This window comes from Zasmidium cellare, assembly GCF_010093935.1.
Source record: "Zasmidium cellare ATCC 36951 unplaced genomic scaffold M409scaffold_37, whole genome shotgun sequence".
NCBI lineage: Eukaryota > Fungi > Ascomycota > Dothideomycetes > Mycosphaerellales > Mycosphaerellaceae > Zasmidium > Zasmidium cellare.
Genome location: NW_022986981.1, coordinates 108,224 through 132,397, shown reverse-complemented (window position 1 = coordinate 132,397; position 24,174 = coordinate 108,224). Strand labels below are relative to the sequence as shown.

At 55.2% G+C, this 24,174-nt stretch overlaps 10 protein-coding genes across 10 annotated transcripts; 6 read left to right on the top strand and 4 right to left on the bottom strand.

Annotated features, from left to right (window-relative positions):
- Positions 1-15: 15 nt before the first annotated feature.
- M409DRAFT_58533 (uncharacterized protein) lies at positions 16-2,111 on the top strand (the record flags this gene model as incomplete). Its single annotated transcript, XM_033813935.1, has 2 exons — positions 16-125; positions 185-2,111. 2 exons carry the CDS (start codon positions 16-18, stop codon positions 2,109-2,111), a joined length of 2,037 nt encoding a protein of 678 aa, XP_033662972.1.
- Positions 2,112-3,689: 1,578 nt separating this feature from the next.
- M409DRAFT_69312 (uncharacterized protein) lies at positions 3,690-5,546 on the top strand (the record flags this gene model as incomplete). Its single annotated transcript, XM_033818232.1, has 2 exons — positions 3,690-4,861; positions 4,913-5,546. 2 exons carry the CDS (start codon positions 3,690-3,692, stop codon positions 5,544-5,546), a joined length of 1,806 nt encoding a protein of 601 aa, XP_033662971.1.
- A 463-nt stretch (positions 5,547-6,009) lies between these two features.
- Positions 6,010-6,891, bottom strand: M409DRAFT_27459 (uncharacterized protein; the record flags this gene model as incomplete). The annotated part of the gene is made up of 4 exons (XM_033808582.1): positions 6,010-6,077; positions 6,145-6,261; positions 6,347-6,751; positions 6,807-6,891. 4 exons carry the CDS (start codon positions 6,889-6,891, stop codon positions 6,010-6,012), a joined length of 675 nt encoding a protein of 224 aa, XP_033662970.1.
- Positions 6,892-7,641: 750 nt separating this feature from the next.
- M409DRAFT_31319 (uncharacterized protein) lies at positions 7,642-8,418 on the bottom strand (the record flags this gene model as incomplete). Its single annotated transcript, XM_033810226.1, has 2 exons — positions 7,642-8,031; positions 8,089-8,418. Coding segments are annotated over 2 exons (720 nt in total), but the record flags the coding sequence as incomplete, so codon positions are not given.
- Positions 8,419-9,875: 1,457 nt separating this feature from the next.
- M409DRAFT_69310 (uncharacterized protein) lies at positions 9,876-14,713 on the top strand (the record flags this gene model as incomplete). The annotated part of the gene is made up of 4 exons (XM_033818231.1): positions 9,876-9,955; positions 10,086-10,479; positions 10,545-14,343; positions 14,394-14,713. The coding sequence occupies 4 exons, from the start codon at positions 9,876-9,878 to the stop codon at positions 14,711-14,713; spliced, it is 4,593 nt and encodes a 1,530-aa protein (XP_033662968.1).
- A 602-nt stretch (positions 14,714-15,315) lies between these two features.
- On the top strand, positions 15,316-16,440 carry M409DRAFT_27456 (uncharacterized protein; the record flags this gene model as incomplete). Its single annotated transcript, XM_033808581.1, has 1 exon — positions 15,316-16,440. One exon carries the CDS (start codon positions 15,316-15,318, stop codon positions 16,438-16,440), a length of 1,125 nt encoding a protein of 374 aa, XP_033662967.1.
- Positions 16,441-17,086: 646 nt separating this feature from the next.
- On the top strand, positions 17,087-17,583 carry M409DRAFT_27455 (uncharacterized protein; the record flags this gene model as incomplete). Its single annotated transcript, XM_033808580.1, has 3 exons — positions 17,087-17,128; positions 17,188-17,260; positions 17,321-17,583. 3 exons carry the CDS (start codon positions 17,087-17,089, stop codon positions 17,581-17,583), a joined length of 378 nt encoding a protein of 125 aa, XP_033662966.1.
- Positions 17,584-17,824: 241 nt separating this feature from the next.
- Positions 17,825-19,147, bottom strand: M409DRAFT_69308 (uncharacterized protein; the record flags this gene model as incomplete). The annotated part of the gene is made up of 2 exons (XM_033818230.1): positions 17,825-18,877; positions 18,932-19,147. The coding sequence occupies 2 exons, from the start codon at positions 19,145-19,147 to the stop codon at positions 17,825-17,827; spliced, it is 1,269 nt and encodes a 422-aa protein (XP_033662965.1).
- A 261-nt stretch (positions 19,148-19,408) lies between these two features.
- On the bottom strand, positions 19,409-21,328 carry M409DRAFT_27453 (uncharacterized protein; the record flags this gene model as incomplete). Its single annotated transcript, XM_033808579.1, has 4 exons — positions 19,409-20,311; positions 20,362-20,460; positions 20,517-20,974; positions 21,025-21,328. 4 exons carry the CDS (start codon positions 21,326-21,328, stop codon positions 19,409-19,411), a joined length of 1,764 nt encoding a protein of 587 aa, XP_033662964.1.
- A 509-nt stretch (positions 21,329-21,837) lies between these two features.
- On the top strand, positions 21,838-23,938 carry M409DRAFT_69306 (uncharacterized protein; the record flags this gene model as incomplete). Its single annotated transcript, XM_033818229.1, has 5 exons — positions 21,838-22,146; positions 22,260-22,719; positions 22,783-22,845; positions 22,903-22,998; positions 23,046-23,938. The coding sequence occupies 5 exons, from the start codon at positions 21,838-21,840 to the stop codon at positions 23,936-23,938; spliced, it is 1,821 nt and encodes a 606-aa protein (XP_033662963.1).
- Positions 23,939-24,174: the final 236 nt, after the last annotated feature.

Sequence of the window (24,174 nt, the reverse complement as noted above, 5' to 3'; positions counted from 1 at the left end):
CATGAATTCAGGACCATGGCGAAAGGCCAGCAAAACCAGAGCGGAGGAACTGGCCAAGGATTCGGAAACGCCGTCACCATTGTCGCCGGTGTCTTTGCTTTGGTAGCAGTCCTCATCGACTTCTTGTACGCCAGACAACCTCGCCCTCGCCTTCGGAGGCAGCAAGCTAACATGTATCTTGTAGGACTATTATACTGCAGGCGAAGAACTACCGCAAACCGCTTCTCCAGCGCCATGTCATTCGCATCCTAGTCCTGGTGCCCATCTTCGCGGGCGCCTCCTGGGCCTCCCTCACCTCCCTCAAAGTCGCCTTCTGGATTGACCCCTTCCGCGACGTGTACGAAGCCTTCACAATCTATACCTTCTTTCAACTACTCGTCAACTTCCTCGGAGGAGAAAGAAGCCTGATAATCATGATGCACGGCAGACCACCCGTCTCCCACTTGTGGCCACTCAATCACTGCTTTGGGAAAGTAGACATCAGCGATCCGCACACATTTCTCGAGATCAAGAGGGGTATTCTGCAGTACGCGTGGATAAAACCTATATTGGCAGTAGCTACGGTGGCATGCAAAGCAACGGACACATTCAGAGAGGGGATCATCGCGTTGGATTCGGGATACTTCTGGACGGGTTTGGTCTACAACATCAGCATTTGCTGGTCACTCTACGATCTGGCTCTCTTCTGGGTCTGCATGTCTCAGGATCTCCAGCCCTTCAGACCCATGCCAAAGTTCCTCTGTATCAAGGGCATAATCTTCGCATCCTGGTGGCAGGGCTTCTTGCTGTCGATCTTTGTTTGGATCGGCGCCATACCTTCGTTGAAGGAGAGGGGATACACCGCCGACAATCTAGCTGCAGCTATTCAGGATGCGCTCATCTGCTTCGAGATGCCCTTCTTCGCCGTCTGGCAGTGGTATGCTTTCAACTGGAAAGACTATGCCGACCAGACCATTAGCGATGCCAGGATGCCGATTCGCTTTGCACTTCGAGACGCCTTCGGTCCACGAGATCTCATCGAAGACTGTAAAGAGACCTTCTCGGGAAAGAAATACGAATACCGCTATTTCGACGCGGACGATAATGTCATGGCGCACGAAGAGTCATCTAGCAGGGAAGCCCGCATGAGAGAAGGTATGCGGTACGAGAGAAACGGACGAGGGAAGTACTGGGTGCCTTCACCAACTGAAGCACGCCAGCCACTTCTCGGTCGATTCAGCCATGCTAGGACGATGAGCCCCAGCGATGGGAAGAAGGATCGCTCTACAAGTCGTGGGAACGGCTATGGTACCAATCGCGAGCCAGAAGAACCGCAACTCGATGCAGAAGAGGAACGCCTGTACACCAATGCTCGAGCACTCGAGTTTGGCGATTGGAATTACCCTGTCATCAACACGCATTATGCCACGAGGCGAGATCGACTCCGACAGAATCCTAACACCATTTCTCAGTCTACGAACAGGGCAATTTTGCAGCCTACTCGAGAGAACAAGGAACGGCGCAAGAGCAAAATCAACGAGATTCGGCAAAACGTGCATCAACACGATCGGCCCGAGACCTCATCTTCGAAGCGTGACAGTCATGGCAGTGGGGGAAGTGGTGAGACATCCTCGAAAGGCAAAGAGAAGTTGAGGCAGCTGCCGGTCGTGGGCAAGCTCGTCCGCAATGAGTCCAGCGAGAGCCGGTCCTCGAACAAGTCTCGATCATCCCAATTGGTCGACTTGGTGGTTGAAGATCATGATGCAGAAGAGGTTGAGCGAGTGAGAGCACGAAAAGAAGGCGGTCCTGGCTGGAACTCAGTCGAGCAAAGGCACTTCGTTAAGACGTATCCCGATGAAGAGGATGCGGAGGAAGTTCGGCAGGGTTTCAATCCTGATAAGCCTGAGCAGAAGATCCAAGAGCAGAATCACAACCTCTCGGATCCGTTCGCCATTGGAGACGGAGAAGATGATATGACTCCTGTGCAAGACCAGCCAGGAACCGACCAGATCGGCCACGAGCAGCCGTGGGAGGAGAGGCGGTATTCGAACTTGCAGCCGCACAAGAATGACGATGGTGATGTGCCCAGCCCTCTATTTGAAGAGGAGAGGAATGCTTGGGGCGACAGATGAGACGAGCTTCATTTTGGATCAAGATTGCATGGTCGAATTAGCGACGGCGTTCTGCGTTTTGCGACTGCTTCGTTGGAGGAGCCTGTCTTGTTGATGTCTGTGAGTGCTGATTACAAGATACCACCTCTTACTTTGTCGCGCAAGCAGAAATAAGCTTGGTGACGAATGTCCTTCCTGTTGAGTCGTGGGTATCCAACTGTCCCCTCACTGTCACCCTCACCGACAAAAGCGGGAGTGAAAGTCTGGTTCAACTCGGGACAGCGTCCGGTCTGTGCTAAGGTGCTAGCAGTTCTCTTCTCATGCGGAGAGTTTCACACTCACCGCAACAACGACGGATATGAATACTAAGTAAGAGCTTCGCTCGTTCGCGCTTCCTTTGACAGCTCCAAAAGGGCCGTCTTTCTCATCATTCATTCCATCATCTATCTCTGGGCGAAACAATCCCTCGCAATTCTACTGGGATAACAACGTGGCTTTTATCCAACAGATCCACCAACTGCGAAATACGCGTACCGGGAACGAATGGGCTGACACGACGCTGATTCATTTGGCGAGAGAGTTTGATCCTGTGCCTGGACTGGCAAATCCTGGTGGCTCTTGTGGCTCTGGCTGGCTGGGCGATTGAGGCTCTGCGAGCTCACAACTCGGCGTGGGCTGAGTGATCGAGGACCTGCGAAAATCGAAGTGCACGACAGACGACGAATGCAGAACAAGGCCAGGACGAGACATTCACCCATATGGATCTATGCGCTGTGCAACGGTACTAACGTCGCTACGCTTCGGACTATGGCAGTGGGGAGCCGGAGAGAGAAAGATAAAAGAGCCGGTAGTCGCCCACCGCCAGCGAGCTGCACGTCTGGATCCGCTCTCCTCTCTGGACACCTTTCAGCTCTTCCGCGCACAGCAACCGAACCGAGCCCCGAGCGGCGCCTCCAGCTGGTCTCAGCCATACGTCAGCCCACGTCGTCTCACGTCGAACCTCGCTGCCCGAATGCCACCTCGACATGCTCGTTGCTCTGTCGTTCAGTCAAGTCTGACAGACGCATCGAGGAAGTGTTGGACTCGGTACCGAGCAGTTCCACGGCACCGACTGGCATGTTGCGCAAACGCGCAGGAGGTTGCTTGCTCGCTACGATGGATGCAGCTTGTTGCTCTGCTGGCTGCAGCTGGGAAGAGCCTTGCCCTACGCTTGGGATGTCCCTCGATTCCTGTGTCCGCCGCGCCACCCAATCACACTCCGCCCGCCAACAAACTGCTTGTCCCTATGCGTCTCACCATTGGCCGTGGCGCGCGTCGCACGTGATATAATCGGACTGCTACAGGCGGTAACGATGCGACGTGCCTGGCCTGCGCTGATGAGGCACTGCGTACAGCCTCGAACCCGGTAGGTTCGCTTCTCGCGAGTACATTACATCTCATCTCATCCCACGCGAGGTTCGGGCCTCTTCTTTTTAATCTGTGTAACCTCACCTCTTCTTTCCCCTCCACACATCTCAGCTTGTTGTTTCGGATTTCCTTTGTCCTCTTTTTCGTGCCTCGTGCGAAATGGACAAAATCCCGGAGCAATTCCACCAGATCATGGCGAGTCGTCCGCAGCTCGTCGAGGTGCGCGATTTCGTCTACGCAACCATGGAGAAGGCGCCTGAAGTCCCGCAACACCTGTCAGAAATGCTCAGCACCGGATCAGAACATCTCAACGAATTCTTTGTGCGAAGTTCGGACCAGATCCGGGAGATCGTGGCGGCGCGACCTGAAGTCGGCGGGCTGGTGGGATCTTGCGTGAGCTCGTTCCGATGCGTGTCGACAGCGGCGATCATCGGTGTGGTCCTGGCGGCCTTTGCAGCGTATGTCGTGTATCAGCTGTATTTCCATCCGTTGGCGAAGTACCCAGGCCCGCTTCTTGGACGCCTGACGCAGTGGTATGATGTCTACCATGCGTATGTTGGAGACAAGCACATTTTGTTTTACCATCTGCATAAGAAGTATGGAACGGTCGTCCGGTTTTCGCCCAACTCGCTTTCGATCAACGATCCGGCTGCTTTGAAGGTCATCTATGCTCATGGAGCCAATGTCCAGAAGTCGGTCTTCTACAAGTGTTTCCGCGCCGCACCGCAGGCTATCAGCACTCTGCTGGCCACTGAGAAACACCACCATGCTCGCAAGCGAAGAATTATGGGCCAGGCGTTCTCTGAGAATGCCCTCCGCGGTTTCGAGCAATACGTTCTTGGTCATGTGCAGGATATGGTCGACCGCATCGGCGTGGCCGTGAACCGTCCTGGTGCTGAGAAATCCCGCTGGAGCGTTCCTCTCGACATGGCGAACTGGTGCAATTGGCTGGTCTTCGACATCATGGGCGACCTCGTCTTTGGCCGATCCTTCGGTACGCTTGGTGAGAAGCCCGAGAACAGAGAGGGAATTTACCTGCTCGGCCGCGCTGCGAGGAGGAACTATGTCGTTGCTGCTATGCCTGCTCTTCTGTACACTGGTCTGGAGAAGTGGCTACCCATCCTTCGAGGACTGTTCCTCGACCGATGCAAGTACCTCGCTTTTGGCAAGAAGCAGGTCATGGAGCGGACCAAGGATGCGGGTTTCGGTGCCGCTGGGTCGCCGTCGATGGAGACTGGACGGAGGGATATCTTTTCTTTCTTGTTGCATGCCAAGGATCCGGAGTCTGGTGAGGGTATGCCCATGCCTGAGCTGTGGATGGAGGGCAACACCCTCATCGTCGCTGGGTCTGATACCACTTCAACGTAAGCACCACACTACTCGCCTCTACTACCCTTACTGACATTCTCTTCCAGCACCCTCGCCGCCACTCTCTACTACCTCCTCCACAACCCCCACACCCTCGAAAAACTCACGCACGAAATCCGCACCACCTTCCCCTCCCGCGGCTCCATCCACATGGGCCCGCAAATGCAATCCTGCACCTACCTGCGCGCCTGCATCGACGAAACCATGCGCATGACGCCCGCGGTCGGCGGCGTGCTCCCGCGCGAAATCTTCAAAGGCGGCCTCGCCATCCCGGCCCTGGGTCTCAACCTCCCCGCGGGCATCGACGTCGGCATCCCCATCTACGCCATCCACCACCATGCCGACTACGTCGTCGCCCCCTTCACCTTCGACCCGGACCGCTGGCTGTCCAAAGACCACCCGCAGGACCGGGACGCGCTCAACGCCGTTTACAACCCCTTCTCCATCGGCCACCGCGCGTGTCTGGGCAAGCCGCTGGTGTATATGGAGCTGTGCATCGCGGTCGCGAGGTTGTTGTGGGAGTATGATTTGCGGCTCAGTGGGGATCAGAAGGTTAGTGGGTTTATTCAGAGGGAGATTGGCACCGGCAAGAGGCAGGAGGGCGAGTATCAGTTGCAGGATTGGTTTATGAGCAGGAATGAGGGGCCGCATGCGGAGTTTAGGGCGAGGGAGGGGATTTGAATGGGAGAGGAAGATCGAATGTAGGAGTATTGGGGGTATGGGTCATTGCTCGGCGCTTTTGAGGGGATATTGGATTGGGTATGGGCATTTTTGGGATGGGATGGGATACCAAGGGCATTTAGAGTACCCTTCTTCTATGAATGGATGAGATGAATGATATCAAAATTGTGGTCATGCATGCTATGCTATCTACTTTCCTCCCCCAGTTTTTGTTTGTCGGGTCTAAAGGAGTGTGATGCCACAATCCATTAATGCTGTTGATGTCTGCACACTCCCACACCGGGTATCTCTTGCGCAGTGCTGATGCCAATGTATCTTTGGAGACCATCCCAATGAATTTCAATGCCAAGCTTCTCATCAACAAATCCTCCTTCTCGCGGAGCCCAACATCGTCAATACCATCCTTCTCGCAGAGTCCAACACTATATGCCAGACCCAACGCACGTCTCCCGTCTCTACATCCTCACATAATCCCCAACGGCGCCATCCCAAACGGACTCATCCCCATCCCCATGCCCATCCCACCGAGATCTATTCGTATGATTGTTAGTCGGGACACAGCCATTTATACCCCCCCGACAAGAACGACGAGGCTGACGAGAGAACAAGCCGCAGCCTACGCCGCCGCCGATGTTGAATGCGTGGTCGCCTACGTGCGCGCCCAGACCTGCGAAGAGGGAGAGGGAGGCTTTGAGGGAGGAGAAGGGCGGGTAAGCTGAGGGTATAATAACTAAACAGGGTGGTGGGCGAGGGAGGTGTGCTGTGGTTGGAAGAACGAGAGCAAGAGGAATGGGACTCACCACCACCACGTCTTCCTCTTCGTCTCCTCATCTTCGCGAGAACATCCGCGCCTTCCTCATCGTCGCCGTCCCAAACCCCCGTGTCATCCGGGTCTTCGCTTTGCGAGAGCAGCATTTCGAGGTAGAGTTGTTGGAGGTAGGCTAGCATTAAGGGGTTCATGTTCATTCCGGCACCGCCGCCCATCATGCCTCCTCCGCCTCCAGCACCTCCCATCATCCCGCCCCGTCCGCCGCCACCGCCCATCATCCCCATCATCATGGGATTTATCGGTTGCATAGGCATGGGCGTTTGCGGGAAGGGGTAGCGGCCGGCGGAGAAGGGGGTGGGGAGCATGCCTGCTTGGCCGGAGAGGAAGTTTAGTTGGTGCGCGGGGATGGGGACGCCTGGGCCGAGGGGGAGGGCGCCTAGATATGGTCAGTTAGTGGTGAGGGAGGAGGGGAAGGGGGATGGGGAGGGTACCGAAGCCGTTGGCTCTTCGGCCTAGGGGGAGGCCGGTTTGAGCCATCATGGCATGTTGGAGGAGGGGGTTTAGGGCCGGGTTCATGGTTATTGCTGGGGTTGTGGGTTGTTGGCTGGGGTTGATGGAGGGAGTGGGAGGTAGCGAACGAAAGGGGGAGGGGGTAGAAGTACACAAGTTCAGATGATATCCAGGGTGTTTTGGGAGAATTGATTGAGCCGCCTGAAAGCAGCTCGTGGAGAGCAGGGAGATTAGAGGAAAGGAAAGAAGGGAAAGTGTTGAGGGGCAGTGCAAGAGGAGCAGCTCTTATACCTCTTCTCCTCAACGAGCCCAAACCCCGTGCAGCAATCGTCAAACACTTCGTGCGCCAAGACGTCCAGCCATCATCCAAACATCAAATCAACCCGTCGTCGCGTCGATACTAGGGTGGCATTCGCGGCATCGGAGCACGGACCGCATGCAGTCGTCTTCAGCATATCGTCTTCAAGACAAGCTCTTTCTATGCTGTAGCATGTCGTCTCCACCTGAGCAACAGGTCTGTATCGTCCGATCAGGCGAGAGGATTGCATGTGTTCTTCGCCCCTCAACGGCTAGAATCGAAATGAGATCATTAGATGCAAGCATCCATGGGATATTTGGCGTTGCTGAGCACAGAGGGGTTGCCAGACGGCTAGTCGCATGATAGCAAACATCTCTGCTGATGGTACGTCAGTCCGAGCTGTTGAACTGCACGTGGCAGTGTTGGTCGTGTGTAACTCTGCAGAGAAGAGGAGGTCAGTCACAGTGATCCAGGATATTTGAGCCGCATGTGTTACATACCTTCGTCTTCTAAGCACTCACACCGCCATCCACACTCCACACACTCCCCGTCACAAAACTCGCCTCCTCACTCAACAAGAAACACACCACCCTCGCCACCTCCTCCGGGTCCGCGACCCTCCCAATCGGCTCCGTCTTGACAGCCTTCTCCACGACATCCTCCCGTCCAGCACTCAAGACATCGTACATCTGCGTTCCCACCCAGCCTGGCGCGACGGCGTTGACGCGGATCCCTTTGGGCCCGTAGTCTCTGGCGCAGGCGCGGGTTAGGCCCACGACGCCGTGTTTGGAGGCTACGTAGGCGGTTGCGCCTGGGACGGATTTTATCCCGGCGAGGGAGGCCGCGTTTACGATTGAGGAGTTTTGGGGGAGGTGCAGGAGTTGGGCTTTGAGGGAGTTAAAGGTGCCCTAATAGTCCATGTATTAGTATGGGGGATGGGAGGTAGTAGGGATTGAGATGCGTACTGTGAGATTGATCCCGATAACCCTCTCCCAATCCTCCTCATCTTGATTCTCGACCGTATCCTCCCACGGCTTCGCTCCAAGAACACCAGCGAAGTTGGCCGCTCCGTCTAGTCTCCCAAACTTGTCGACTGTCTGCTCGATCCAGGACTTGACTTGTGCCAGATCTCGCACATCGCATTTGCACGCCAGGAAGTCTTCGGGTGATACGCCAATGGCGTCGGCAGCTTTGTCGAGGTTTTCTTGGGACCAGTCGCAGATGCTGATTTTGGCGCCTCGGGAGTGGAGGGTTTTGGCTATGGCGAGGCCGATGCCTGAGGCGCCACCGGTGATGGCTATCGCTTTGTTTGAGAAGTCGTTGGACATTTTGTTGTGTGAGAGGGAGAATTATGAGAGAACATTTTTGAAGGTAGAGAAGTGGCGTATATGTGGGATTGGAATGAAATCGAAGTGATGTATGAGAACGCGAAGAGTCCGAGAGGAGCTGAAGCTGGCAAGGACAGTGCCTACGGTGATGATGATGGGTCTGACGAGATCTCCTGGAGGTATTCCCATTTTGCGCGGCGGGAAGATGCTGTGGTTTCAAGTCCGCGATGATTCCCTGATGGATTGATGGATAGCCAGTGTTCGTTCTCGTGGCCGCTGCCCTCCTACGCCCAGATGACTCTGGTCCTCTCCAGAACACAGATGACGGTAGCAACGAGTAGGTGTTAAGACAACGCCTGTACAGCTATACAAGCACCGTCTGAGTCGCGTAGTCCAAGTGAAATTATTGCATTGACCCGCCCCTGATCCCAATGCTGTGGTACCACGATCTCGACTGAATCGCGGACATGATGCCTGTGCCTCGCGAACGACACGCGAGATAGATGAACGCGTCAATGATAACGCCGGCGATACTGAAGAGCCGTGTTCTCGCGTGGCAAGTCGAGAGTCATCGTCAAAACGCGCGCATGTGAATCTTTGGTGCGGAGGTCAAGCCGTGGCTTCCAGCATCGTGTCTTCAACGCGCACATCGGGCAGCCACGCGTCGAGCTTTCGATCTTCTGAGACTGGTGGAGTTTCGTGTGTGGTAGTGGGAGAAGCATAAGAGCTATAGTGATGGAGAATTGAAAGTGGTATATGGGGATGGAATTAGAAAGAGATGCAGACGTGTGGTGGATGGCAGCAGTAGTGGACGATGATGCATGCAGGAACACTTTGAGCAGACGTGGTCGCGTGCTGCAGTGATTCTGATAAATGCAAGACCTGTAAGCAATAGTTGCATACCTCTCCCACAGCATTTGGGTCGATTTTGTGAGGACGAATAGAGCACATCGTGGAGGCAAAGGCAGACCCTGACCATGAAGGCTGGTCTTTGGGGCAACAAAAGCCGCTCTAGTCGTCTCCGTGTCGTCTTGAGATCATACTGTAACGCTTTGCGTTTGTGCCTCAATGAGTTTTGTACACGAAGCAAGACGTGCAGATATCGATTGAAAGCTGTCTTGATATAGACATCGGGGCCGTCCCTTCGGCACGAAGCATCAGCCAATGAGAAGGACGCGCTAGAGGCAAGCAGCGACGACCTCCAAAATCACCTGTCTCTCTCTCGTCTTCTGCTTCGCCGCGAGAGCCCACACCACATGAATTCGCACCGCCCGCATCTTCCGCTTTGATCAACCGTTTAACCAATTTCGCCGACGTCCACCCTCTATCCACCGCCTTTCGCCGTATTCTTCGCCAGCAGTCCTCCCTCCCGCAGTCCAGACGCCTCCTGCCACGCCTGACCTTCGTCCCGGACTCGATTTACCATGGCCCCTTCGTCTTTCGCATCCGCCGCCGCCGGCAACAACTCCTCCCAGATCCCTCCGCGCGATGCTCCTTCGGAATGGTAAGTGGTCGTGGGAAAAAGAGTCGGAGAATTGCTTGCGCAACCCCTCCAATGCGCGCGCATCACGAGGGGCACCTCTGCCATCAATATCGTGCGCGTTTTAGATCATCTACTTATACTGTGTCTATAGGCCGCGCAGAACCAACGGAGCCACGCAGACATTCCGTCGACCGTCAGGCGCCACCAACACCTCCAGCACTCCCCACCAGACTGAGCCCCTCGCTTCGCTACCACCGCGATACGTCCCGCCTCACCGCAATGGCACCCTTCCCGACACTCGCTATGCCAAGGAACAATTACTCGATCTTTACAAAACCCAGCAGAGCACCGAAGGGGGCTTGAGTGATGGATTGCAGGGTTCGTTCGTGGGAGGTTGGCAACCTGATGTGACAAATGGCACAGCTCCTGCGTGGGGCAGGGCAGATCAGGCCAGAGATCCTCAGCCCGGTCCTGAAGCTTGCTGGGAGAAAGATGGCTCGATTGAACCTCTGGGATTGACCGACATGGACGACGACGAGAGGGAGGTGAGTTGGAATCGAATACGCACCTAAATCTATGTCTTGGACGCTTCACTGACATACACATCCAGCTGTTCATGAACTCGGTCAATACACCCATCAAACCCCCGGCTACTAACAAGGACAACCAGCAAGCAAATGGTTTGCCTGGACGCAAGGTGTCAATTTCCACTGCCACCACACCCGGCGGCTTTGGACTTCCATCGCCAAACGTTGCGCGCGGCGGTGGGCGCCGTCGGGAGACGAGCGAGTCCTACCCATTCCCTCAAAACACTGTCGCTTCTCCAGGCGGTTTCAACCGAGACGAGCAGCGAGCTGCTTCGCCTCCACCTTCTCTCCAGCGTAGGAGGACGGACTTGAAGGATGCCAATCGATCGGACGAAAAGGAGGGCGAAGAGAAGGCCTCGACTCCGTTCGGAACATTGAAACGCCACCCCACCGGTCCATTATCTGCCGGCTTCAATGCACCCTCTTCTCCATGGGGATCGACTGCCCCGCAAAGTGCCGGATTGTCTCCCATGGGCTCTTTCGGCAATTTTGGCTTGGGTGGTACCGCGGCTCAGGCGGGTGCGGCAAGCGACAAACGCCCTGGGTTGGGAAGCGGCAGGTCGGAGAGCAGGTTCAAGAATCTTCTAAGCAAAGACAGTGGTGAAGAGATCGGGCAAAGAACCCTTGAGAGAAAGACTAGCATTTCCAGCCTTTCGCGGGTGAACGAGAATGAATCTTGGCGCGCACAGGACCGGACCGATCCCGTGAACGATATTCTGGACGAGGCTGATGAAGATATGCCCTCTGGGAGTGCGGCTTTGAACGCTGATACCGATATCAGTCCACCGCACCCTCGACAGGGACTCCGCGGCTTCGGCACGCCAAGCCGTCAAGGCACACAGGACGAATTCGGATTTGGCGCCTTTGGCATGACTTCCGACAACACGCATGGGTTTGGCCAAGGCTTTCTCCCTGGTAGAGAGGCTTTCCAACAGACGCCAGCACATCAGCGAATGGGACAACCTCCCGGTACTGGAAACGAACCTATGAGTCCAACGGATACAAACCCATATCAGTCTCCAGAACAGCACGGTGTAGACAGGATGCATGAAGACGCTGGCGACGATGCCAACGAATCGCACAACAATCATCTTCCCGGACTAGGCCAGTTTGGTGATCAGCAACTTGGAGGCCTGGGCGGACTTGGGGCTCTTCCAAACCTCGGACGTGCTCCAGGCGGGCAAGGTCCAGCAAGTGACAGAAGCCAGACTTCCAGTGTAGGGCCCAATCGTGGATTCTCAGGGTTGGGAGGTCTCGGGCAGCTGGGTAATGTTTCTGGCTCTGCGGCCTGGCCCGTCACTCAAGGTGGTCTTGGCACTCCAAGCAGACAAACAGCAGGTCTTTCGAACGCATTCGGCGGTGGTGTCTTCTCCAATAACATGTCTGATTTGCAATCGCCGAGTCTCGCGGGATTGGGAGGGGGTAACTTCGGCCCACAGGCTGGCTTTGGTGGCAGTCGCATGGCGAGCATGTTTCCACAAGCCATGCAGGACCAGATGCGCCAGAGCGAGAATGATCGCGACAATGAGCGCGCTCCTCTTGGCTTTGGTGGCTTTGGGGATGCAGGCAGGGCTGCTGAGAGTCCTTTTGCGAACCAAGGCTTCAATCAAGGTCACGAGCAGTCTCAGGCTGGCGACAACCAACAAGCGCAGTTTGGTGCACCTGGGCAACCAATGCAGCAAGACCCATCGCAACCACAGGGTCAGTTCCAAGGAAGCTCGGCCTCAAGCCAACCTCCTGCTCCTCAGCAACGTACGATGGTCATGCCAGATCGCATGCGTTGGATCTACAAGGACCCTCAAGGTCAGACACAGGGGCCATGGACTGGACTGGAAATGCATGACTGGTACAAGGCAGGCTTCTTCTCCCCTGAGCTTCTGGTCAAGAAATATGAGGATCTAGAGTACGAGCCGCTCGCGCAGCTCATCAGGCGCATTGGTAACTCTCGTGAGCCCTTTTTGGTTCCGCAGATTGGCATCCCTCATGGCGCCGCGACTGCTCCCACTGGACCTAATGCTTGGGCGAGCATTACTGCTATTAGTACTACAGGCGCCCAACCACCGTTTGCTTCCAGCTTCCCGAGCTTTGGCACAACTCTCACTGCCGAACAGCAGAATGCACTTGAGAGGAGGAAGCAAGAAGAGCAGTATCTCATGGCCCGCCAGAAGGAACATCTCGCGCAAGCTCAGATTGCTCAGCGAATGCAAATGCAACCAGGCCACCCTAACCTGGCACCTGGGCAGCAGCTTCAGCATCATAGCAGCGCGCAGAGCCTGCACTCGCAGCCGAGCTTTGGAAGCATTGCTAGCCCGACTGCATTTCAGCCAAGCCCCGTTCAGGGACCAACGCCAGCTTCCCACACGCAGGGCTTCTTTGACAATTCTTTCCGTGCACAGCAGGCGGGTGGGCTAGGTGCTGTTGGCGGCGGCTTGGACTCTTTGGGCCGGATCCGCGAAGAAGAGATCCCTGGTATCATGGATCGCTTGAATCTGAGCGAGAATAGAGGTCAGTTTGGGGCTCCCGGACAGCCAGTAGGTGGCCAGCAGCAGCAGGCTCAGCCTACTCAAGAAGCACACGACAAGCAAGTCCAGCAGATGCTTCAGGACCGTGCGCGTCTGCAGCAAGAACAGGCTGAGCATGACGTCCAGCAGCAGTCAAGTGAGCAGCAACAAGCTCAAGCATCCAACGACCGCCTACAGCAGTTCCAGCAGCTGCAAAATGAGATCCCTGGCATCGGCCGATTTCAGCCTGCTCTGGAGCGAGCATCTGGTGCTCAACCCGGCCACCAGGCTGGACAGGCTCAGTCTCAAGGTAACTCATCCATGCAGAGCAGTGTGGGTTCGCCAATCGTGCCGGCTCAGGAACAGAGACCACAGGCGCAGGAAGAGCCGCTCTCGTTGACCGAGCAGGTCCAGAAAGCTGCCTCAGCCAAGCAGTCCCCTGTCCCGCAGCAGCCAGGCTTGCCACAGCCATTCCCACCTGCCCCATCTCAGTCACCATTGCCAGCGCCTGCCGCGCAGCGTACCGGACGACAGAGTGTGGCTGATCAGCTTCAGACAGAGTCTCGCGATCTTTCGCAAACTCCATCGGCAGACACTCGTAGCGCAACTGTCGCTCCATGGGCGAAAGAGCCCGCGGAGGCTCCAAAAGGCCCATCCCTCAAGGAGATCCAAGCGGCTGAAGCGAAGAAGGCTGCCGAAGCTGAGGCAATGGCTGCAGCTGCAAGGCGTGCACAACTCCAGAAGGATATGGAGGCTCAGCAGGTACAAGCGTCAGCTCCTCAACCAGGGTTGCCAACCTCGTCCACTTGGGGTGCTGCATCCCCTGCTACGCCAACCGGATCCGCCCCAGCGGCATGGACAAAGACTGCACAGAAGCCTACCGGTCCATCCGCTTCGAAGACCTTGGCGCAGATCCAGAAGGAGGAGGAAGCCCGCAAGAAGAAGCAAGCTGCTGCTGCGGCCGCTGCGCAAGCCCAAGCACATGCTATGAGCAGTGTTCCTGCTCCAGCTGGTGGCAAGAGTTACGCCAATTTGGCCGGTAAAGTCGGCTCGCCTGCACCAACTGGTAACGCCCCTGGTGGAGCATGGACGACGGTCGGTGCTGGTGGCAAGCCAAAGACGCCTGCAGCTGTACCAACCCCAGCCGGCAGCCGTACTGTGAGCGCTGGCGTTGTGCCTACGTTGCAACCTGCGGCGCCTGCTAGGAAGCCGCCGACTCGGAGCTCGACTATGACAAACCCGGGTACTGTAAATGCACAGGAAGAATTCAAGAAGTGGGCTATTGGTGAGCTGAGACCAGATTTGAACAAGGAAATCAACGGTAAGTTATATATAATGACACTTCTGACAACTCGCTGACCTATTCAACAGCCGACGAATTCGTTGCCGGTCTTGTATTCCTCCCACCAGACGCCGAAATCATCACCGAAGCAGTCCATGGTGTCTCCAGTACCATCGATTCCCGTCACTTCGCAAACGAGTTCATCCGTCGCAAGAAGCTCGCGGACAAGGGCCTGATCGATACTACTGTGCCTAAGAGCGCCAGTCCAGGCGCTTCAGCTAACGGCCAGTCTGGCTGGAATGAGGTTGCCAAAAAGGGGCCTAGCAAAGACACAGCGGCGGCAAAGGAGGAGGCCAATGGCAACTTCAGAGTGGTCGCTGCGAAGAAGAAGGGTCAGAGCAAGAGATAGGCCTCTTCTGCCTTTGAAAGAGCGCGAAGGAGCCCTGCAAGCCGTGGTAATCATTTTGGCATGTTGACAAAAAAAAGTTGTGAGCGAGACGTGTGGACGGACGAAGGAAAGGACGAGTTGTGCGTCTATCGTTTAGCGGTGCCTATCTGACTGAGAGAGCGATTGAGCGTCGTAGCTGTATTGTTAGCGGTTGTGAGGTGTACAAAAGACTTGTTAGCTTGGTCGGTTGTAGGATATGGAGACTATGACTTGAAGGCAAGTATACGCTCCTTAATCATCATCACGACATGTGTGGTTCGAAATTTGGTACATTCCCCTCTCAAGGCTGCGGCCGTAATCATGTCTTTGTCTGGGTCTCTCGCTATCGCTTTCGTCGCGGTAGCCGAGGTCTTGGTCGAATGAGATGGGAGTTTATCTCGGACGTCAGGCTATCTAATATACATATTACTGCGGAGAAGGATATTGGGAGTAAGCAGTGAGAACGCTCTCTCTTCCCTTCCTTTTTCCCTTCTCCTTCCATCTGCTGCACCGAACCAGCGACAAGACTTCGCTTCAAACTGCACCGCCCTCCATTTGAACAGGACAGACAGACAGAAATCACCATGGCCCTCCTCCGCCCCATCACAGGCGCCCTCCTAGCCGGCATCGTAATCACCGCGCACCTCGCCCTCGTAAAACAAGCCGAATGGAACGGCACCTTCAACCTGCACTCCCTCCTAACCTACACGACCCGCACCCTCCCCAACACCGCCATCCCGATCCGCCTCCCCTCCACAAACCTCCCTCAGCTAGACAACTACTTCGCCTTCATGACCTCCTTCTTCTGGACGACGCTCGACGCCCGCAACGTCCGCGCGCACTGGGCGGGGAATCATCTCCTCGGGACGCTGAGCAGTATTTGGTTGGTTATGCTCGCGGAGGTGAATGGAGAAGGGAGCGGGTTGGTGGCGTGGACGTTTGCGGCGGAGTTGCTGGGGGAGTTTTTTGGGATTGGGGTTTTTACGGGGGTTTGGGGGGTTGGGCATTTGCTTTTCAGCAGGAAGGATAGTGGAAAGGGGAAGGAGAATTTGAGAGCTCTGGGGTGGGGTTTGGTCCTGGGGCATGTAGTCCCTACGGTGCTTATGTTGCGGTTGAAACCTGATGGCGAGGGTTTCTGGGCGAGTCAGCAGATTTGGACGGTGGCGAGGCTGTTCCATCCGGTTTTCTTGGCGGGGTTCTGGACGGTGTTCAAGGCGGTGCTTCCTTCCGCTGGTGGTGCTGCTGGTGGGAGTGCAGTTGGAAGTCGAAGGACATTCTACGTCTTCAGCATCCTCGCCTCGGCCTTCTTCCATGTTACTTCGCTGGGCTTCCTGCTCGCGCCGGAGATGTTTCCGGGTTGGCTGGATCCCGCCGTCTCGAAGGCTCTGGATCCAGCGACGGTCCTCATCCCGACGCCGTTTTGGTCCGAGGCTGTGGTTCAGAAAGTTGACTTCGAGACCGGCGTGGCGGTGTTCCTGCAGTGGGATTACCTCTGCTCAGCCGCGGCGATTGTGGTCTGGGCGACGGCGATGTATCTTGAGGCTGTGGCGGGGAACAAGGCCGTGAAGAAAGGGGGATTGGAGTTGGTGGTGCAGACGTTGGGCGTGGGTGTTCTTGCAGGACCTGGGGCTGCGGCGGCGTTTCTGATGCTGGAGAGGGATGGTGTGGGAGCTGAGGCAGAGGTCATTGGAGAGAAGAAGACGCTGTAGGTTGATGTGGACGGTGGTAGGATATAAGACCCCTGAAGGAGGGATATCTTTACCGATCGGATTTGTAATTCCGATGCCTGGACAGGGCTCTCTTTGCGCGGCGGCGACTGAAGGGCTACGGAAATGCGTGTGATTAGAGTCAATCAACCCATGAATCTCCGTGTGGTCTGTCTGTTGTGAACCGTTTTTCAATAGCACGGTGACCGTTCACCCCATAGCGAGTTGCTCCATGATGGACCGGATCCCAAAGCTGTGGTAAGAGTATGGACTAAGTGCACACCGATGTCACCAGAAAGGACCATAATTTTGGCACATCTGCGGCGATGAGGAGCCTCAGTCGAGACAAGCTAATCTCCAAGGCTTGTCTAAAGGTTGGCGGCGTGGCCGTTCCAGCCTGCTGACAAGATTATGGCCCCGTATTGTGACACCCTGCTAGAGCTTTCGTAGCTTTGTGTGGACGTTAGGTTCAATGGCCTTTGGTGTTGTTCCGAGCGGTGGAACAGAATCATGGAGCATGTGATCCTATGGCCGTTGAGGTAACGAAGACCGACCGACCGTGTTGATCATGTCTCGTGATAGATAGACAGTCTCGTATGCGTGGCACAGTGATCCAGACCACGCAACGACGAGGCCCTCGGTGGACATGATGGTCGTTATGCTCGACCGCGAGAGTTCAGGGGAGCTGAAGGTATGTAAAGACGGCCGTGGTGCCAACAACACAGGAACATTCACATCAATGAACATCAGAACCCGCTACAACATATATCGAGTCCGCACGCGCGCATCAGGAAGAAAATCCCTCTGCCATTCACAATGCAGTGTACGCCACTGCCATCACAGCCTCCTCCACGACTCTCACACTAACGACTCTAAATTCCAGTCGCCACCATCTTCGCCATCGCCGGCCTCCTCGGCTCCGCCGTCGCCGCCGTGCCAGCGGGCAATGTGCAGAAGCGCAGCGTCGAAGAGCGATCCATGGACTTGTTCAAGAGCACCATCGACGACCACATGTCCGGCGGCGAGATCCTGAAGCGCCAGTCCGCGGCCTGCTGGCTCTGTCTGGCCTCGTGCGGCTTCGGGGACGGCCTTAATTGCGGCTGCTGTTCGCCAGGAAGGGCGTGTGAGAGCGATTGCCCGGAGTAGAGGGGGAAATGAGAGAGGGAGTTTGGGGGAAGGGCTCTTGGTGCAAGAGAATTGGAAGGGTTCTATAGGAAGGACGGAAGGCGGCAGACTCCTACTGCGACTTCGTCAGCGCGTTCTCAACAACGTATGTATTGTATGGATTTGATTGCTTCTTGGATATGTGTCAACTGTTGATAGTCGGATATCTGTTCGTCGGTTCATCCACCTCCACGCCGACGCTCACTCCCCATCATCGAAGGGATCATTTGTAGAGCAACCTGTAGACTTCTTCGCCAATCGCCAAACTGCTGGTCAGGCCGGGACTTTCAATTCCCAGCAAGTTAACGAATCCTTCAAAGCCTTCCTCTTTCGCGATGTAGAAGTCTTGAAACGTTTTGCCGCCCGCCGTAGCGCTGGTCTTACCAAGCTTTGGTCGGATGCCCGCATATCCTAGGGAGACGGAAGCTGTGTCGATGCCAGGCAGGTAAGATTTAATGTCTGCGAGAGCTGCTTGGAATCGATCACTATCGGCGTTTGGCGCCAGGTCGTTCGGTGAATCTACCCACTCCACGTCGGGGCCAAAACGAACTTGGCCGCCCATGTCGAGGGTGAGGTGAGTTCCAAGGCCACCATGTCCTGGTACAGGTGCTGGATATATCAACGTCGACGGCTTCGGGTGTGACTTCGAATATGTGAAGTAGGACCCTTTGGCGTAGAACTGCGTCCGATGTCTCTCAGGTGGTAGTATCACATTGTTGATGGTGCAGGCGTATAGCCCAGCACTGTTGATTACGGTCTCAGCAGTGATGAATGTATCTTCGTCGCTCGCGGGGCTTTGCTCTGGCGCCTGCGGTGTTGGTGAAGCTGGAATTGGTTCTGATGTGTCTGCTCCAGTCCAGATCTTCCAATCGAAATCCCCATTCGACGGTGGTTGGATGCGAGTGACTGGACTCACAAGAGCCAGCGTACCTCCTTCGTTCTCAAAGTCCCCAAGTAGTGTTTGCATGAAGGCATGAGAGTCGACAATACCAGTGCTTGAGCTTTCCAGGACGCCCGCTTCCGCTCTGACATCTGGCTCTCGTCTTTGCGCTTCTTCCTTGGACACGTAGCGGATGGGCACGTCGATCGACTTTGCAAACTCGTGGACCTTGTGGCATTCTTGCATTTGGACATCATCTTGGGCGACAATCCATTTGCCACAGTTCATATGAGGCACATCGTTCTTTTGGCAGTAGTCGTAGATCATCTTCTTGCCTTGTATACACAATTTTGTCTTGAGGCTGTCGGGTCCATAATATATTCCGGCGTGGATGACCTTGACACTTCATCAGTGTCTTTATCAAGCCAGCAGTTGGTGCAGATTGCAAACCTCAGAGTTTCGACTACTCGTTTCACTGCCAATCATGTCATGTTTCTCGATCAGAACGACCTGCGCTCCCCCCACCTGTTGCAAGCGTCGTGCAATGGCAAGACCCACAGCTCCGGCGCCAATGACTGCGTGGGTGAAGTCCGCATTTTGATGTGGCGTAGATGAGAAACAACGACTTTGCTGGCGGAGAGCCTGAAGAGCTCGACGAGAGAACATCATGCAGACAGTAGCAGTCGCTCAATCATGACAACAAAAGCTAAACAGGATACAGAAATGTAAGTGAATGATTGATAGCAAAAGCATGTGGTATGTAGGGAGCGAAGTCGCTGTCGTCCATTACCTCGTCTACCAGAGGAAATCATACGTAATCGACAGATAATACTCCTGATGGGGGATAGCTCATGCAGATGAGCAACAACAGCCCCGTCTGTTGCTGCGACCTCGTCTCCTATCCATCAACATCAATCAGGACTTTCTCTACTCCAAGTCAATCCACCTGCCCATCCATCGCTGGTTCAGCTCTTTGGCCTCGTCCACCAGCCCAAGCCCCAACAGAAGCTGCACAGCACCGCGAACAGATGAGTGCAACGAGGAGCTGACCCACGCGTGTGTCGGCGCGGTATGCTCGCCGATGAAGATGGTATTATGCTCTGTCTTATGATATGACGGAATGTACAGCTTGTGCTGCTCAATATCCGGCCTCGTCCATGAAGTGGCCGTATGCTCGTCCTGCAACCAGCATAGTCGCTCGAAATCTCCAGTGTACAAGTCCAGCACCTCTTCTCCGTGCAAGTCGGCAATGGCGTCGAGGACCAGCTCTGCGTGTTGCTCGTCAGAGAAGCTGACGAAGCGATCGCTCCAATCGCCTCCGCGGTAGTGAGTGATCAATCCTGGACGACCAGTCTCATTCAAGCCGTACACTGGGTAATAGAGCGCGCCGACTGCTGCACTTTCAGGCTGAGAGTACCCACCAAAGATTGGCCGCTCGCCTTTCTCCCAGAATCTCTCTTCGAACAGCAACGAGACTTTGCAAGCCGACTTGAATCGCAGACCGGCTTCGCTGCTGGCACGAGAGAGGACCGAGGAGAAGCTCGGCAAGTCCATGAAGCGAGTCATCGTGAATGGCACTGCCATGATGGTGTAATCGAAGTCTTTGGTATGTGTTGTTCGGTTCTTGCCCGAACCTTCGTACCAGGAAAGCCTTGTTCGGGTCGTTCCATTCGCCTCGATGGGATCCAGCTTGGTGATCTTTCGGTTCAGCGTTAGACGATCTGAGACATGCGGTATGAACGCGTCTGAGAGCCTGTTGAAGCCACCATCGACACATTTCCATTGCGTCTCGCCCAAAGACCCGCTGCCACCGTCCAACCCAAGATTGCTCTACAAGGCCTGTCAGTTCAATGTCATTTAGCTGCAGCAGCATCACTTACGTTGTGGGTCATTTCGTCCCAGAAGACATCATAATCGGTGTTGGTCCAGATGGCGTCGGTGACGTTCTCTGAAGCATGCCATTCCAAACGCATCATGGCCTGAGACAGTGGTTAGCATGTGAAAAGCTGCCTGGTAAGAGCCTCTTTCAATGTACCTGCTCGCTGACATCGTCCAGACCTTCAGCCATCGCCACGCCGTGTTGTCTCCAGACGTCTCTTTGAATTGCTTTCAGCCTGTTCTCGACCTTCAGGATTTGATTCATCTTCGCCTTCGTGTCGTTGTACTCGGTCGAGGTCAGCGGTGCCGCCGTACCGAGACTGGAGTTTGCCTGGATATCAGCGCGGGTTGGGACTCTTCCGTCTGGAAGCCTCCCAGTGCCGCGAGCGAGAAGCTCGTTGGGATGGTGCTGTATCCAAGGAATGAAGTCGACTTTCCAATGAGAGTCGTTGTGGTTCAGATCGTTCAGCCAATCTGCGAGCTGGAATACCATCTGATGATCCGAGTACACGTGCGTACTGTTGTCACTGCGGTATGTGACGTTATAAGGGAGGCGCATCGGGCCCATCTCTGCCCACTCCTGCGTTCCGCCAACATACTTGGTCCGAAAGCGTCCTGTCAAGTGTCAGTACAGAACGAAAGTATCGGTCCTCTGCAGCTCTTACCACCCACACGTTCACTGGCCTCGATGATCTCCCAATTGTGGATGCCCACACTGTCTAGCATCAGCGCCGTCGCAAGACCTGAAATGCCGCCTCCGACAATGGCGATCGAGACATTGGGCTGCCGAGGGATCGAGCTGTGATTAATCGCTGCAACACCGTCGAACCACGCTCCTAGAGCATCAAAGTCTTCTAACAGAGGCTTGCCATTCTGGGAGCTGGTGACATTCGGTGCGTGGATTGGGTTGCTCAACGAAGGGCAAACGAATGCTGCCAATAGCAGACCAACAGCCTGAAATTTGGCCATCGTTGCGTTGAACTCCTCCCATAACGACGGGTTGCACTCTCTTTATACGCCAATACTGCAGTGACTCCAGTGTCCCTGGCACATTGAAAACTTTCCAGGACATTGTTGGAGAGAATTGATGATCTTTCTGCAGTGGTCCCGCATGCTCCCACCTTGATGGCTTCAAGCTTCGCCAATTGACACCACCTTGAACAAGCTATAGCGATACTTGCTCAATCTTAGTGGACACGAATACCAAGACACTACGAGAGCCAAGACGACGGTCGTCGGAGTTCTTGACAGCAATGGACAGTCCTGCATTGGTGTTGTTGCTAGCAAAAATCTTTTTCTCGACTGATGGACGACCGTGATGATCAACACCTTGGCCATCGCACGGACTGCCATTGGCATTGGCAATAGGTGCAGCTGCTCAGCTTGTTGCTTGTCCAATATAAGCCGTCAGCCTTTGAACTGCCAGTGGAAGTACTCGACGTCTCACGAGCTGGACGAAGAGACATCTGGCCGGAATCATGAAGCAATCTGTGTCCATCTTGAGTGCAGCCCTTTGTAGCGCACTCACTTACGGGCAGAGCATCGTTTCGACTGGCAGAACATTGACGCTCAATGGCATCCACTACTACGTACCATCAACAGCTACTGGCAAAGTGGCTGGCTGTAGATACAATTCATCCCTCGATGATTTGGCTCCCATCACGGTAGTCAACCATGGCCGTCCATCCTTCGGCACGAACGACCTGGAACAATTGCAAACCAATTTTACGAGCATCGACGACGTCTTTCAGACCGATTTCCTTCGAGGTATGCTCACTCAACTCAACGTCAGACCAGAAACACGCTGACGAAGCTGGCAGCACTGTACATCCAATACTCAGGGCCTCAAGAATCGTTGGCCATAGCCGACTCATTATCGAAGCGATCCATTTATTCAAAGCCTATACGGCCCAACGACACTACCATACCTAATGGTCCCTACTTCATCTCTTCTACAGGCTCGCTCTATCAAGCCTATAGGCTATACTCAGACACGCAAGGTGCCTTCACAGAGACCGCCATCCCAAGTGCCCAAAGATCTTACGCCGTTCTGCCTGCGAACATCCCTGGACAATCTCTCGCAGTAGCAGTACCCTCCCGACTGTACTTCACCAGGACAGCGGAGAAACCCCTCGCAGGTGTCCGACTCGGCGTCAAGGACATCTTTGACGTTCAAGGGCTGAAGACGTCCAACGGCAATCGGGCATGGTACCATCTTTATCCTGAGGCGAACAAGACTGGACCGGCTGTACAGAATCTGCTAGATGCTGGTGCCGTCTTCGTTGGTAAAATGAAGACGAGTCAATTTGCTGTGGGTGAAACGGCGACGGCGGACTGGGTTGATATGCATTCGCCTTTTAGTAAGATGAATTCCTGAGAATTGCGTATGAGTTGAGGAGTTTGGAGCTGACTGTGATCGCCAGACCCACGAGGAGATGGATATCAGGACCCTTCGTCGTCCTCTGCTGGACCTGCTGCTGGCACAGGTATGTCTGTATCAATCCCGTTGTTCACGCAATGAACTGACGACATCACTACGACAGCTTCATACCCCTGGCTTGACATCGCTCTGGGAAGTGATACCGGGGGAAGCATACGCAGTCCAAGCCAAAAGAACGGTGTCTTTGGCAATCGACCTAGTAGGTCAAGATCAAAACCCTGAAGCTCTGCTCTGCTAACAAAGCAGCCCACGGCCTCGTATCCCTCGACAACGTGATGCCCCTATCCCCAGAATTCGACACAGCAGGCATCCTCACCCGCGACCCACTCCTCTGGAAAACCGCCGCCCAAGCCCTCTACGGCACCAACCTCACCACCCCACCACCAAACTCCCACCCAACCAAAATCCTCCTAACCGACTACCCCCCAACAAACTCCACCCCGGAAACAACCACCCTCCTAGCAACCTTCCTCCACAACCTCACAACCCACCTCAACGCCACCACAACCCCCTTCAACCTCTCCGCCTCCTGGGCCGAATCCCACCCGACCCACCCAAACTTCGCAACCTACATCTCCACCACCTACGACACCCTCACCTCCGCCTCCCAATCCCGCCTCGTCCGCGAGCCCTTCTTCGCCGCCTACGCCACCGCCCACGCCAACCGCACCCCCTTCGTCGACCCCGCCGCCCTCGTCCGCTGGTCCGTAACCCAAAATCTCACCGCCCCTGCCCTCCAAAGCGCCCAAGCCAAAAAATCCAACTTCGAATCCTGGTTCACCTCCTCCATCCTGCGGAACGACTGCTCCACCCTCCTCCTCTACATCCACTCCCTCCCCACCAAGCCCACCTACCGAGACACCTACCTCTCGGGCGTGACGGCCCCGGCGGCGTTTTCGACTTCCAGGATCTCGCCGATGGCGGGGGTGCCGGATTTCGTGGTCCCCGTGGGGGAGGTGGAGTATGCCTCGCGGGTGACGGGCGGAAGGGAGGTTTTGCCGGTGAGTGTGGATTTTGTGGCGGGGAGCGGGTGTGATGGGTGGTTGTTTGGGTTGGTGGAGGAGTTGGTTGGGAAGGGGGTTGTGAAGGCTGTGAGGGAGGGGAGGAGTGTGGTTAGTGGTGGGGAGGTTTTGTTTTAGAGGGGAAGTGAAGTGAAGGGAAGTCTTCAGGAGGCAGGGTGTGCTAAGCAGAAGGACATATCGAGCATCTGCACTTAGCTTAAGACTTATGAAGGACGAGGAACCAAGTCAGAAGCTCTTTTCTTTTTTCATGTCATCTATCTATACGTCCATCAAGTTCTCCCGCTTTCACCATTTCAAAAGACGATGAAGAAAACCCCCCCGAACCCGTCGATCAATCATGCACATTTGTCGTT